The sequence below is a fragment of the Dendroctonus ponderosae genome, unplaced genomic scaffold, assembly GCF_020466585.1.
Source record: "Dendroctonus ponderosae isolate FM_Combo_2020 unplaced genomic scaffold, Dpon_F_20191213v2 Dpon_F_20191213_2, whole genome shotgun sequence".
Lineage (NCBI taxonomy): Eukaryota > Metazoa > Arthropoda > Insecta > Coleoptera > Curculionidae > Dendroctonus > Dendroctonus ponderosae.
Genome location: NW_026018165.1, coordinates 5,269,070 through 5,285,234, shown reverse-complemented (window position 1 = coordinate 5,285,234; position 16,165 = coordinate 5,269,070). Strand labels below are relative to the sequence as shown.

The 16,165-nt window shown below is 33.9% G+C and overlaps 1 protein-coding gene across 4 annotated transcripts in view; it reads right to left on the bottom strand.

Annotated features, from left to right (window-relative positions):
- LOC109538374 (potassium voltage-gated channel protein Shaw) overlaps positions 1-16,165 on the bottom strand; it is a 96,529-nt gene that overhangs the window by 9,816 nt on the left and 70,548 nt on the right. For 3 of the 4 annotated variants that reach the window (XM_048663629.1, XM_019905591.2, XM_048663630.1), the window contains 5 exons: positions 12,761-12,955; positions 9,997-10,220; positions 6,696-6,964; positions 1,997-2,253; positions 1,324-1,534 (listed from right to left, as the gene is read on the bottom strand). In XM_048663629.1, the coding sequence (XP_048519586.1) occupies positions 1,324-1,534; positions 1,997-2,253; positions 6,696-6,964; positions 9,997-10,220; positions 12,761-12,955 (1,156 nt within the window). Of the gene's footprint in view, positions 1-1,294; positions 1,535-1,996; positions 2,254-6,695; positions 6,965-9,996; positions 10,221-12,760; positions 12,956-16,165 lie in introns of all 4 variants that reach the window. The other variant, XM_048663632.1, reaches the window with a different exon arrangement.

Sequence of the window (16,165 nt, the reverse complement as noted above, 5' to 3'; positions counted from 1 at the left end):
TATTGTGTTGCTTAGTTAAAATGTAGAATTATCCAAGAGAAGAGCGTATTGACATGATTTTCACCCTTGGAGAAGTCATAAAAATTGTTTATTGGCTTCTCGAGTTTATACTCAAAAGTTTCATGAAAGAAATCATCCTAAGCCAACAGTTTTTAAGCACTTATTACACCAATTTGAGAAAAGTGGGAGTGTCAATTATAAAAAAACCCATTACAGGGAACTCTGTCACTGAAGATGAAGAAAATGTTTTCACGGTAATTGGTTCAGTTATCGAAAATCCCAATGTTAGTGAAAATCTAATATCCAAAAGTACTAACATTAGTCAATCAAGTATTTCCAGTATTATCAAAAAGCACAACTTTTATCCTTATAAAATTCAGTGGAAAATGGAAATGATTTTGAAAACCGAACTGAGTTTTGCATGTGGGTGTTAGATAAAGTGGCAGAAAATGAAAAGTTGTAACTCCGCAAATGTTGTCCACAGTTAGCAGTGGTTTTGAAAAAAGAATTTACAAGTGCCTGGAAATGGACGGTCAACATTTCGAACATTTGTTATAATTAATTTGCCTCGGTTTTATGGTATTGTTGATATGTTATTTAACCTTTTAATTAAAAAAAAACACCAAATGGTGCACAGATCCATTATTTGGTGTGTTTTGTAAAAGGGCAAAAACAACATCAACATCCTAGTACCATTCGATAGGTAATTAAAAATTGCATTTTCTGGTACGCTAAAAAATATGGGGTTGTATTTAAAATAATCAAGTTATAGCTACTTAAAGTTATTATTTGATTAGTTTAAATTTGTGGACACCCTGTATAAAATGGTAAGTTTATTATCATTGGGATATAAAACATGATTTATTGTTACACCAAACTACGAATTACGTTTACACAACGTAAATAATTCTAAAGTATTTGGCACAAGAAAATAATATTAGATTTTGATAAAATTCGAATTATTTCGAAAACCTTTAGATTTAGACATTATAAATCTTATTAAAACAAACACTTATTTTGCTCAGAGAATCCAAAAATGCAATAATATTTAAAAAAGTATTTCATTTAGAAAAACACAACTTGATACTTTTAGGGATTTTGGGATACTCTGTACATTACAAAAATATTTTTAAAATGTGCACCCGTTAGGCGTCTGTGAATTTATCAAATAATATTTTGCAAAAAACAAATGGGCTAGCCGCAAACGTCCGTGCCGTATAGCGTGAATAACCTTGTATATTAGCAGAATACAAAATCTGATAAAAATTTAAAACAAAATGTGATATTTACTTACGAAAATGACACCTCCACTCTGATACTAACCCATTTTTGGTACAGGGGCGCCCAACAGGTTTTCTCTGCTCGGATGATTCGATTTGACTGCGTTTACTCTTCGGTTTTGGGCTGCCACCGGTCCTGCTGCATTGCCCAGGCCCGGGGCAGCCCCGGGCATAACAGGGCCTGGTATCCTTGGGCCTCTAGTAGGCTCTACTGGGAGAACACGACGTCGTTTTTTCGGTAGTTTGGCTCGAGCCTTAAAGTGATAAAGTAAAATAAATTTACCGTATGAATTGACAAAAGCTTTATGTTTTGTTTGGAAATCATTCCAGTCGCTCTGATAAAAATGTATTTTTCACAAAAAACATATTAAAATAATATTTTGTAATGCACAAAACACACACTTATTATTAAATTTGTATATATTTGGTTTAGTATTCAGTTTCATATATTTTTCTGAAAAAAATATCTTGGCTATGAAGAGATGAGATGCGTGTTGGCACTGGGATTACTATGGATAGATAATTGACGCTAACGATCCGGTAAATAATTAATACATACGATATAATTAGATTCGAATGATTGTTTCTGTTGCTTTTGCGAGTGCTAAAAAACATTTAATTCGTGGAGAAGAACTGGCTATAAATATTCAAATACAACGAAAAAAAAACGTGCAAATAACCGTTTCACAGAATAATCAAATTTTGGTGGTACCTACCTGCGTATGACTATAATACATAGCAAAATTTGATACAATCACAGGTACTGGTAAAGCTATCGTCAGTACACCTGCCAAGGCACATAAGGCACCCACAAACATCCCAATGTAGGTTTTGGGCACCATATCCCCATAGCCCACTGTAGTCATAGTGACTAGAGCCCACCATAGTCCTAAAGGGATGCTTTTAAAGTCGTTGTCCGGGTTCGTTTGTATCCTTTCGGCATAGTACACTAAACTGGCGAATATAACAATTCCTGCAAAAGATGAACGAACATAGTTAACATCGACTCAGTGTTTTTAGTACGGATATAACTTCTAGCTAATGAACATGTAGCCAAGGTATATAAAAAAGTGGATATCTTGATTTGGATATGTCATGTGGTTGAAAAAATTAACTCGATTGAGGTACAAAATTTGCAATTGTTTGAACACAAACTACACCCTGTAAGTCTAAGTCTAATTTTTATTACTTTGTCACAAAGTTAGCCAAACATTAGTAGCCGCCAAATATAATTTGGTGTCCAAACTCGAAATTGGTGTTGATCATTTGTCATTTAAAAAGGATCTTCGATTTGATCAATTAACTAATACCTAAACCGCAAGCTTTTTATTTCTCATTTATTTCCCCCGGATTTCATCAACGTAAATGCAACTTTGGAATAAATCTAATAATTCGTACTTCCTATGCATCACAAAATTGTCACATTTCATCACGTTGCATCACACAGTTCTCCATAAAGTGATGCTTTCAAAAAATCGAATAGTTCATCCGCATTCTGCCTTGTCGTATAACTTGAATAACCCTGTATACAGGATGGCTCTCCAAGAGCTAATAATGCAAGCTAATTAGCTAATATTTCAAGAGCGACTCTGCGTATAGTTTAGAATACTTTTGGTAGACTTAGCTCGGCTGCTTTTCCCAGTCGTGCGGAGAAGGAGAGTTTATTTAAATATCTTAATTAACTTCCAAAATGAACTCAATTTTGTTACAATAAAGGCGATAGCCCAGGAATCTATCGTTATAGATTTACAGAGTATTAGAACCAAATAAAAAATCATGCCCTCAAAAAGCAGAAACAATTTAGGAAACTTGTTTGATCGTTTTGAAATATTTTTATGCGTAAAATCAGCTGCTATCAAAACATGCACATTTGTCTGCACACGTTTACACTACATTCTCTTGTCTCTTTTTCATTTTGTTTTAAATTAAACATTAAATAAATTCTAAATTTCCATTTTCACTGTCGTTTACAAATGCAACCAAGCTGTTTTCAAGAATGAATTAGATTTTTCTCTCGGTTTCAAGTGAAGCGAGAAACCTCTTCAAATGTAGTAAATCGAGTAGCAGATAAATTTGGAAACTCAGAATCTGTGAAAAGTGAGATTCATAAGAAATACCCATTAGAAGCATTCGAAATATCGAAGTGGCAATATAAGAGTATGTTAACGCGTTTTCAATGATATCTTGACGGCAAGTAGCTCAAGAAGCCGGATTGGAAAAAGTTCGATTTATTGAATACTGAAAAATGATAACGGTTTGCCATATATCTTTTACATGGTTTAATAGTTTAGCTCTGTGGGCCTTTAAAAAGACTGATGTTTTCCGAATTAATTTGAAGAAAATGTGGGAAAATTACTAGTTTTTTAATATTAATCAGAACTGACTAGATTTGCAAAAAACAGTTGCTTCATCTGCACGCGATTACTTATTGTAGTGAAGCAAACCAGTACATGTTAAGTCGGTCATTTACTTTCCAAAAAAAGGAAAAATAATCATAGTTCTTAATACCAGTCTTAATAGACAAAACGCAACTAAAATATTTGAAAAAATATATGAAAACTAATTATTAATATGCCGGAAGTCTGTAAAAAGTCTGTACAAAAATTAACCACAGATTTCTGGGATGAAAACATCATGATGAGAAATGATCAACTATAAACTTAACTCACTGCGCTGCACCTCGAACCATTAACTCACTGCATTTTTTTTACATTTTTAACTAGTTGAAGAAATTTTGTTGGTTTCTATCATCACTCGGAAATTGAGCAACTTTTAAATGAGTTCTCCGCGGTTTTTTGTTTAGTCAATATTTAAAAAAAAAATAAGTCGGTTATTAAATTTAGTTTTGTGTATTAATCACTCCAGCTGAGTGAAATTCAGACAAAAATAAATGGCTCTAATGTTAAAATTAAATTAGTGAAAGATCGGCACTGGGAGCGTTTTTCGTTTTTTTGTTGTTGTCTTTCGTTAAGTTGAAATTTGCCTTTGAAAATATTGCCGTGTGAAGACACTTTCTACAAAAATGTCAACAATAAACAAACTAAAATCGAACTGCTGAAAAGTAAAGCATGAATCATCGAAAGGGCGAACCCGAAATGATTAAATAATCATGTTTATTCTATAGTTCGGAGTTTTTTTTTCTCGAGAAGATATTCAGTTTGCTACCGACAGTGGACAAAATCGGTCGATAATCCTTTAAGTTGTATGAATCGCGTTGTTCGATGAGAAATATAGGATTATTGTGGCTCTTATGGCAAGTGCGGTAGTTTGTAAAAGTGTAGTTAACTGCTTGAGGATTAATGGCTAGAAAATGGAGCATGGAGCTTGCAGACAGCTGGTATGAATGATGTCTAATCTATAAATTTTTTTGCTTCAATGATATGTGATGGATTCGTTATATTTCTCTATCTCTTTGCTTTGATGATTTGAAATAAGTTTCGCTTTGGAGAGATTTCCTGCTGCACTAAACATATTTTTTTTCTTTCTTTCCAGGTGGCACTACGCAGGTTTCGATAAGTTCAGCATGACTTTTCCCCTGGTTGCCATCCATGTAGATGTAGAAATTTTAGTCCCATATTCATCAAATGCCTCATAAGGTTGGTATCGATTGAGCTATTGGTTTTTGCGCAGTAAATTTTTAAACTTTGGGAATATTTTGGGCGGCTTTATATTTTCATATTAAGCTCGTCTGCAGTTTTTCGCTAAAGAACCGCTTCAGATATGGAAATTTAGATTCCAGTATTCAATACAGTTAGCATCAGTTGACAGTGTGGATCTGGTTTCAATTAACCTATTGATTCCTCCATAAGGAATTTTTAAACTTTGGAAATATTTTGGACGACTTTGTATTTTTGCATCAAGCTCATCTGTAGTTTGTCTCCAAATAACCGTTTCAAATACGCAAATATGGGTTCCAGTTTTATGTTATTTGTAAAAAAAAGTCAAGAGTTTCAGTGTTGCCTGTTTTTCGTTAAATTGTAAAATCGCCCGAAGCAGACCACATTTTTTGACATTGCTCGTGAACCATTTAAGCCACAGAGTTCGTTTTTCTATTATCGAATAGAGAATTGGTGACTCGCTTAAGTTATAACAACGTGCGTGAGTAAACTCTGGGGGATTTGCCGCAAAAACTCACACGAAATTTGAACATGAAATATTTAGGTGCAACGTTATGCAAAAATTCCATAAAAAAACTTCTTCTACATAATGTCACTCTTTCAAGTTTCTACTGGATATATTTTTGAGTTTTTATTGACGAGTCTGCAGTTGCGCAAAAGCGGTCATTTTCAAATGAATATTTACGAAGCAGCATTTCATGTGATTTGAATTAAATTTTGAAGATATAACGAAATTTTGACGACATTTCGAGCGCACTTTTCATTACTGAACGTACAACTCTGAACTTGTAGAGTATTTGTAGTTTTAGAAAAATTTATGTCCGAAAAACGCGATGCAAAATGTGTTCCGTAACAGTTTTTGCAATCCTAAGCAAAATTTTCTCAACGATGTGTGGGGTACAACTGTGAACTTGGGTAAAGTAAAGGTAAAAAGTAAATTTTTTGTGTCTGAACATCTTTTGTTTCTCTGTGTGCTGCAATTATAATTACGCGTAGCATTCAACTCAAAAATTTAGGAGGCCCGGGTCGGGTATTTCAACACCTAAAAAAAAGTTTACCACCTTTCATAGGAGCAACGTTTTATCAAATGGGTGAATGCAAGGCAACTGCACCGGTAATTTACTGTGCCGGTTGGGTTGACGCAACAAGCCATTTCTGTGCAAACTCCTGAAAATTAACTGAGTTACCCATGGCCATGACAGGTATCCTTCCTGAGTGCTGATAACACAAATAGTTTCAGAAACAAAGTAAAATTCCCAGAGAATGGCTCATTTAAAATTATTACTTTTGCTTTGGAGTTGTAAAACAATTTCGAAACTTTGAGTACAGTAGCTTGAGTTTGACGGGTGTTCCGTCAAAAAAGGTTTGGAACTTCTGAAAAAATATCTCAATAAAAGGTTTATTGAGATCCGTCGTATCTAAAAAATTTCGTTTGTTTAATTGGTAGTCTGACGATCAGTCTAAAGCGTTATTGAAAGATACGACGCATATACAGGCAAATTCGTCATACATCAAAAAATATTCCATTGATGCTATAAACATATTTTTTTTATTTTCCACCACGCAAAAGCCAATATTATATTAATTAATGGCTTGCATGGTCACAATTGAGGCAACACTCAACTTCTTGCCTGCTTGCTTGCTTGTTTTGAGAATAATTACAGACTAATCCAACAATACTTATTTTACAAATCAATAAAAAAACTTAGGTAAAATACCGAATGAACATGAACAAATCATTAATTAAAATAAAGTACAAAAAATAAATAAATTGCACCAACAATTGTAGACAACTTACCTAAAACAAGAAAAAACACCAGTAGCGTGAGTTCTTTCGCTGAAGCTCTAAAAGTCTGTATTAGAATCTTCAGTCCGGAGGAATGCCTCGTTAGTTTGAAGAGCCTCATAATTCGGATTATAGAGAAGAACTCCATGATGTCGGCATTTTCTAAATGGGATGCGAATCGCCTCAACAGCAAGTCAATATAAAAGCTTGCAGTTGCTATGTAGTCAATGATGTTAACTGACGATCGGATAAAGTCGCATTTGTTTGGACTTGCTATAAACCTAAATAAGAGAATAAGCCTGTATTCAAATAAAGCTTAAATTATTCGTTATAAAATAGAGGCAGATATTGAAGCCATTTGTGTTTTGCATGTGCTGCAGTTCTGTTACGGAAACATGGATGTCGATGTCGACGTTGCGTCGACGTTGAATTTCTATTTATTTGTAAAACTTCTTTCAGCTTTCCGTATTCAAAAATTGTTTGGTAATTTCTAAGTCTCACAATTGTAAGAGCATTTGAAACCAGGGCGCATCTTTTGTTACCCAGTATTAATTAATATATCAAATGCAAACAATAGTGAGGGCTATTAACGACTTAAATCAGCCCAATGTGCAAAGTAGCAGCATCGATAACGTTAACAACGGCGAATTACTGCGCTATTGATCCGGTAGGCCGTTGTTTGTGTTTTTCTCGATAATCGGATCTCAAACCCAAACACACTTAACGTGATTCGACATATTGTACACAGCTTTACTTTTTCGAAGCTCTTTCGACTGAAAACTCTTTCGACTGAAAAATTGGCAAATAAAGTTAAAAATCATGCCGTGAAATCAAATTGATTCAGATTTTAATTCCTGCTCTGCCATTTAGGTAACAAAAAAATTATTAATAGTTAACTCAGATGTCAGTTGATCATGATTTAAGACTGATTTAAGGATACAAGTGCGCATTTTATTATTAAATACTCATCGCATTGGGGAATAATGAATACATTTTTTATTTAACTGTTGTCAAAACCGAAACAGCCTTAAAGTCTGACATGTTACGATTAGAGTATCTTTTTTATGTAAGAATCGAATGTGAACATTCGATTCGTACGTGAATACAAAATAAAGCTACGAAAAACAAAGTGTTTTTCAGTCTCGATTTCCTAGTTTTTGATATTTTCTAATCAATATTGTCAAACATAAAAACAAGAGTTCTGGCAACTGTTTTGGACAACAAATATTGGATAGAACTGAAAACGTAATTAAAATTAACTAAATTTAAGGAAAACATAGGAAACTTTCCACCATATGCGTTATCTCCCGTCCAGGAATCAGAAGACTTACGTCTTTCATTATGTCCAAAAACAGCAAATTAAGTTAAAGAGAATGTAGCAGTCTGTCGTATTTCACATTATGTTTGATTTTGTGCTGCCATTTACATCATACAGAGAATTATTAAAATTTATTTTTGTAGGAACAATTCAAGCCGAAAAGCTCGTTGTTAAGGAAGTTGTAATTAAAAAGGAAATAATGAATCGTTTATGCGTAATAACAAGTGAAGTCTTTTGATCTTTTGAAAGCTACTAAAGGGAAAATATATTACTGCAAATAAAAAATGACAAAATTAATAACCTACATTGTGATTATCGAGCTGTTTTCGTTTTCGGGAGTTCTGTTATTAAATTTTATGCGCAAAAAGAATGTCGCCGGCTTAGCTAAGATTTAAATCTTGATGTCGATCGGGATTATGCGAAATAGTTTGATAGTTACAGCCCAAGGAAAATTTTCGATTTATATTTGTCTGGATCTATCAATTGCAATAAGATTTAATGTTGGGAGTTTCTCGAATTATAGCGTTAATGTATGCTAAATTATTCAACAGCAAAGTTGAGGGCACAATAAAATCAACTTGAATTGATTGCCTAGTTTCTTTCAGCTCATAAATTTTTATTATTACGCTCGTCATTTTACTGTATAAAACTCGTAAAATAATTATTAAACCTGAAACGAAAGTTTGATTTCATGGAACTTTTTGACAACTCTGGATTATGTATTTGTAAAGTAAACATTAATTGATACATTTTTTGATTTCGATTTTAGTATACTGGCATAGTATTCGCCAAATAAACTTCTGTCTTGTAACCATTTTGGTAGAATCCGTTGCAATTAAAATTCTTGAGAAACGGCGATTCACTGAATGTCTTTAGAATATAGCGAGGAGTGATTTATTTATAAAGCTGTATTTTTGAACGAAATATTTCTGGAAAGAGAATATCCTTCTTTTGAGCTGGGATATTAAACCAATAGATTTAATGGCTTGCATTAATGTGTTCCTCCGGCGATTTCAGATTTCAAATCCCCATGTTTGAACATTCTTTGACGCGGCTCAAAGCGATATTGAACATCAACTGACGTTCATGAAACATTCATTCGTTGCTTCAATACGTTCTGTTTCTCATTGCAATATTTTCAATTTTTTCATATTACCGTAAAGAAACCTTAAGTATCAAATCTGATCGGCCACGTTTGTCGCAAAATTAGGTTTCCATAAATTCGACCATTTACCGCTAAATTGACTTTCGTGCTGCTATATCAATCAACCACTAATCCTTGCCATTGTCCCGAAATTAATAAAGGCGGAGTGCCAAAAAGACATGGCAAATTCTCCAGTCCTTACGTGATAGATTTTCCGAGACGTTCACCAATGTGGTGGAAAGTGGGGAAAGCAAACGAAAAGGGTTTCTCCGGAGTTAATAAATTGCTTCCATATATTGACACATATTAAACGTAATTCTCTGAGAATCGAAATGATATATATCGAATCGCCCTGCCATTCATCTCCCTATGTTATTTTAAAGATTTGCTAATGAGGATATTTTGTGAATTAGTTTTCGGTTTATTCAACTTTACGTAGTGTAGAAAGTAGTACATTTGGATGGAGAAATGTTGAAATTTAAATCATTTGTCTGAGCAGCATTAACACTGAGTATTCAACATAAATATTTCTATATAATATCTCCATATGAAACGGAAGATACCAATTTGTATGGCCACAGGAGAAATTGTCCAAAGTCATGAACATCTTTTTTGCTTAGTTTGCATTATAGACGCATTTTTGCAACATATGGAACTAGAGGCATGTTGGTTTGTGAAATCGGAAAAGTTACGAGAGAGTGTTGCAAAGCCCAACACTAGGAAGTTGCATGTCAAGTTTCGCTTAGAATACGTTGATTACAACAACTTAAAAAAATAGTAGGTGGATTTTCACATAGATCATACGAATAATTTCCGCACTATACATCCAGAACAGTTATATTTTTACTTACCTGATTAAAATTTCGAAAGTAAACCAGGCATTACAAAAGCACTCGATATAAAAAAATGCTATGTGAGCATCAGTGTCCGATTTGTCTAAAACATAATCACTCGAATTGTTCGCTGTCCGCACAAGTATCCTACTGATGACTGGAACTTTCATGTCGGGATGGGTTTTCAGGCAAAACGATAAAATAGACACGCAGATAAAAAATACTGACAAAACTCCTATTACCTGAAACAAAAAAATCAATTAACGTGGAAAGAAACTTCCAATTGTTACGTAAGTTTTAAAAACTAGTTTAAAAATAGTAGTTAAATAAATGTTTCACTCACTCAAAATATCATAAGAATTCTATGAAGATCTTGTTAAAACTGAATAAATTTCCGTTAATTAACTTGTACCTACTCCAACCCTCCTTATGATCCTATCCGTTATATTTGCATAAGTCTTCATAATTTTTCGCTTTCCTTTAGTGGGTTTTATTCAATTTTTCCATCAGGATTTAGATATGACTGCTCGTTTTTCGCAAGTCGCATATTAAAGCAAATAAATGTTTTGAAGATAAATATAGTCAGTCCTTTCTTCAGTCCAACAAGTAGATGAAATGCTTGAGCATTTCTTTCCAGGCTAATGGCTAATAGAAGTCCAATGTAATTTAAAAATTGCCCCAGCGATAATATGTATGTCGTTAATTCGTTCATATTCGACATAATGCATATTTACGGTTTTTTTTAAATAACTGGCGTTTTGCCATGGGAATGCATTCACTATAATGTATCATTTAATTAGACACAACTTCAACATAGAATTTGAGCCTTGAAGAAGACCCCAATAACGGTCGAAACGTCGGCCAATTAATTAGATAGTGATAGATAGATAGTTCAACTTAATTTTCCAATTGGGACGCAAAAAACAAGTGAAACAAATTAATTTAATTCTTAATCATCAATTCAGTTGCAATGTAGCTGTGCATTCGGTCTTCATTCACTTCCGCTCTTTCTTCTTCCAAGGATTTATTGACTATGTTTAATATTCAAATATTTTTCCGAATCATGTATTCATTGATTTGTATTAGTGTTAAACTCTTGATTATAAAATATTCTCTATGTTCGTTGAGGGGCAAAAATTAATTTTTTGTTGGTAAAATTAGCGAGACTGTGGATCTTCTAAGTAGATCAATTTTAATTCATTCAAATTTAATTATTTGGCAAATTTAGGAAACGGTTCATTACAAGCACTTTTTTTGTGAATTCGAATCAATTGTTTTACCACAATAAGACATTTATAAAGAAATTAGTCATTCACGTACTTTCAATATGTGTCATAAATTAAATTTTGTCACATATTGCCTAACAATTCCAGTATATGGCAAATGATGTAAATGATGGTAATGTAAACCAATTCGTGTATATCAATGAATCTGCGATTATTGGAATATGATGCGATATCTGCGTATTGTTCTATCGATATTAGAGCGATGCATCAGTTTGGACAATATAATTGTTTTATTTGAAGAGATCGGAAATGTTCACTTGATGTGATCCTTAATAAAAGACTTCCAATAATGTAACCAATTTGGACACCACAAGATGACAAAAATTGCTCTATTAACTCATTAACAAAGTTTAAAACAGACAATTAATTAAAAACCTTTGAAAATAGCGAACTTCCATTGAACAAATCAAACTTCGAAAAGTATTTTAATTAAAATAAGCCCATATCATAGCATTTTGTCTCGTACTTTAAATGATAATGGAACGCTCCAAACTTTACCTGCTCGCAAACTTTTTAGATCAGGCTTCTTCTGAAAAATCTATAAAATATGTCAACTTTGTTTTAGCAATGCTGAAAAAACTCATATCTGTAGGTATTACTCGGCCTTTTTTTAGTTTTCTTAATTTTAAATAAGTTATCTGTGCCTTCATATAATTTTACAATTTATTCGATTGAATAGTTAATTGTGAATACCTGAATGAAGCTGAAAAAACGTATTTTCAAAAATACGTTAGACATTTTTAAATAGCACCACAATCAGAACAGGAAAATACGTACTAAAATAAATTAGCAACAAACAATAACTTTACGAAGAAACGGTTTTTACTTTGCTGTTTTTTTGTTATTAGACAGGTATAATAATTGATTCATATTGGCAAAGGCAAACAATTAATTTGTAAAAAGATACTGCATTTTAACGAATGTAACCGAACACTAACCTCATTACTTTGCAAGGTTTTTAATTAACGGAGCCTATCAATTAGGAATAAATTAATCTAGGGTTTAGCTTTTTCATCCCTTCCAATATAATATCTGTGCTCTACTCGCAATAATAATAATTGTCCAGTGTTTAGAGTTAGACTATAGTTTAGAGTTTACTATGAGTGAAATACTGTTAGCTTCGATAGCCACAACTCCATAAGGCCACATTTGCAGCTCAGACAGTTTTTTCCATAATCACCATTTTAATAAGGGTTTTCAACTGTCATAAGGGTTATCCCTTATCCCTTCGGCAGGTTGAGGGCCCAAATAAATTACTAAAGACCCTTTTCAAGCAAAGATGACTTTCAGAATAAAAAGTTATCGGCTTAACAAACATCCGTCTTAAACTCTATACCCTCTTCAAACAGATTCCACTAATATCTTTTCCAATTAATTGAAGGCCTTTATTTTACTTTCCTAACTAATTTGCAAAAATAACTTTGGAATGACTGCTTAAGGCACACTTAATTAAACGCGCCGGTTTGATAAAAATTCCGCTGAAATAAAATACTTACTTTTGCCGCTGTTGACGAGTAGGGTTCATCAAATAGAGACCATAGTTTAGGTTTCATTAACTGCCACCATGATAATCTGCCCTTGAAATAGGCATCTTCAAAACCAAATTTCCTAGCTATTTCTTCGTCGCTCGGTTTTTCAGTATCTAAATCTAACCTATCTAAAACAGCTAAAGTTTCTTGGGTGTCTCTATGCTGAAATAGAAAAAAAAAGAAATATTAGAACGAAATAAACAGGAAGTTTTAAATGTCTGTTTCAAAACTTGAGATGAAAGGAGTCTTATGTATTCTTCTGAGGAGAGAGTATCTGATTCGTGCAACACAATTATTACCACTAATTACTGCCAGTTTCCACCCTCGGTTTAATTTTAACATTACAAAATTATATATTGCTCATAAATAGGGACAGTTTTCATTCCATGATAAATGTTTTGAACATTTTCTGTTTGCTTCAATTTCTTTCCGTTTTTTTGATAAATGGCAGTAGAAAAGACGGGCACAACTGAACAATTCATCTGATTTATCTTCGGAAAGTAATTCAACAGCAAAACAATATATCCAACAATATTGATTGTATATCAGCCAATCCATGTGTTGATTCGCTACCTTAAACGTAATTGATGACTTAGCATATATTATTCGAAAATCTATATAACTTTGGCATAGGAAAATAAAATAGGATCCTGAAATAACGACCTTGTTGTAAGAAGATTGATCAGTTTCCTATGGATTCCTTACGCAAAGTTTACACCTTTTAGATTTATTGAGGCATAATTTATCCCGCCGCGTTTTCATGTAAGATAAATTGCCAAATATAGCGACAGATCTAAAGTTTCCCTCAACTACATGATTATATGTTGCAAAGTAAAAAGCAGGATGTTAACTTAGTTGCAAATGAACGACTGGATTAGCATGACAGATAATTTATTGCCCATGGCTTGATGTATGTTTTGCAATAATTTGTCATAAATCTGCTTTTTCCAATATTTTTCTTTCGTCGTCGAATTTCAGGCATCAATAAGTATTCTTAAAAAACTACGTTACCAAATAGCTCTTAAGTCCTAATTAGGTCCTAATTAACTCAAAACTGTGAAAGATGGTTAAAAAATGTCTGACTTTACCGACTGGCAGTACGTTTTAGTAAATTATCGATTTGTCTACGGCAGTTTTGATAAACTGCAAAGAATACAAAGTTTACAATTATAAAGTCTTATTTACACCCGAAGGGGGGTAAGGAGCGATGGCAACTGGATGAAGCCTGCTGAAATGCTAACCTCACCTGCACGAGTGGTGGCCGATCTCCTCAGCTATCCGGTACCTCCTGCTAGACAACTAACTAGGCGCTGGCGACCGAGTCACAGCCGGTATAACTGTTAAACCGAGGATTAACGAAATGTAATCGGTCATATCATCCCTCAACCAACCCGCAATGGCCAGCGTGGTTTAGCCTGATACTCTACCAGAGTATCAGGCTAAATAAACCCCACAGAAAAAAAAAGATGTACACACAAAATACACAATGGCCCTTAGTCCCCGGCGGCTTAAAAGTCCCTGATTACGGTAGCAATCAGACAAGGCTAAGAGCAAAGGGTGCGAAGAATCTCCGGGATAGATCCGGCTACCATGGAAAAAGGGAAATACATATTGCCACGTATAATATAAGAACACTATCAACCGACCAAAAAATGCACGAACTAGAAGAAGAGCTAAGTTACATTAAATGGGAATTGGATGGGTTAGGTATCAGTGAAGTTCGACGCAAGGGAGAGAACTAAATAGAGCTCAAATCAGGACATCTGTTCCACAACAGAGGAAAGGAAGAAATGCTAGAAGGGGGAGTAGGCTTTATCATCAACAAAACACACAAAAACAGTATACTAAAAATACTAAAAATATAAAGTATCTCAACAAGGGTTATATATCTATTACTAGATATTAATAAAAGAAACAAAATGAAAATTATCCAAGTGTATGCACCAACATCAACTCACAGTGACGATGAAGGCGACAACTTTTACGAAGATATCTATATCTAAAGCAATACGACAAGACCAAGCACAGTATACGATCCTTCTTGGCGATTTTAATGCAAAATTAGGCCACAAATTAGACGATAGTGAATTTGCTCTGGGTCCTTACGGTTATGGAGAAAGAAACGGTAGAGGCGGTATGCTTCGGAATTTCATGTTACACCGTAAACTGCTATGTATGAACTCCTTTTTTAAAAAGAGTGACCAGCGCAAATGGACTTGGCTGAGTCCCGACGGTGTTACGAAGAACCAAATTGATTTTATAATATCAAATAGAAATGATATAATACAAGATGTCACCGTACTAAACAATTTCACTGTGGGCAGTGACCATCGCCTAGTCCGAACAAAAATTGTAATCAACACAAGGAAAGAACGAGAAAAGATGATATCTGGAACACGAAAGCTTAAGCAGAACTGCATTTGTGATATAGATGCCTTTGAAACAATGGTTACGTCCAATCTACAACATGTTGAACACAGAAATGAAGAACACATAAACGTTGAAGACCTGAATAAACAAATTATCCATTCGATACAAGAAGCCCGAAAAGAAAGCTGTAGTGAAATTAGGAAAAGGCAAGAAAAATTGAGTACAAACACATTAAATATGATGAAGTATAGAAGGGAAGTGTTGGGCAAATAAACAACAAACTATACCCTCTCTAAGACAGCTAAATAAATACATCTCTAAAGCTATCAGAAAAGACATTAGAACATATAACACATCACAGGTAGAAAAAACGATTGAAGAAAATAAAAGCATGAAGATACTCCGACGCAGACTAAATTTGGGCAAAAGAAACATCTGGAAGTTAGCAGATAAATATGGGAACATTGTTACGAGCAGGGAGAAATTGCTTATAGTAGTGACGGATTTCTATTCAGAGCTATATTCAAACCAAGGTGAACCACTAAATCAACAGCAAATAGCAAAAGTCCAGAACGTGGGATCGTAAGATATCCCAGAGGTAACTATTGAAGAGATTAAGTCAGCTATCAAAAATATGAAGATTAACAAATCGCCTGGCGATTATGACATAACAATTGAGTATATCAAGGAAGGAGGATCAACCTTGCTGGTTGTAGTCCAAAAACTATTCAATGCCTGCCTACTAAAGGGTACAACTCCTTCTCAATGGACAAATGCTGTCATCATAATTATGCACAAGAAAGGCGATGTCACAGATCTGAGGAATCGACCAATTAGCCTAATTCCCACGTATACATGCTATTCATGGCAGTAATTACAAAGCGGCTCACCAACAAACTTGACAGCTACCAACCCTGTGAACAGGCTGGCTTTCGTTCTGGCTATAGTACTAACGATCACCTACAAGTGATAAAATCTCTAATAGAAAAATGTGTCGAATAC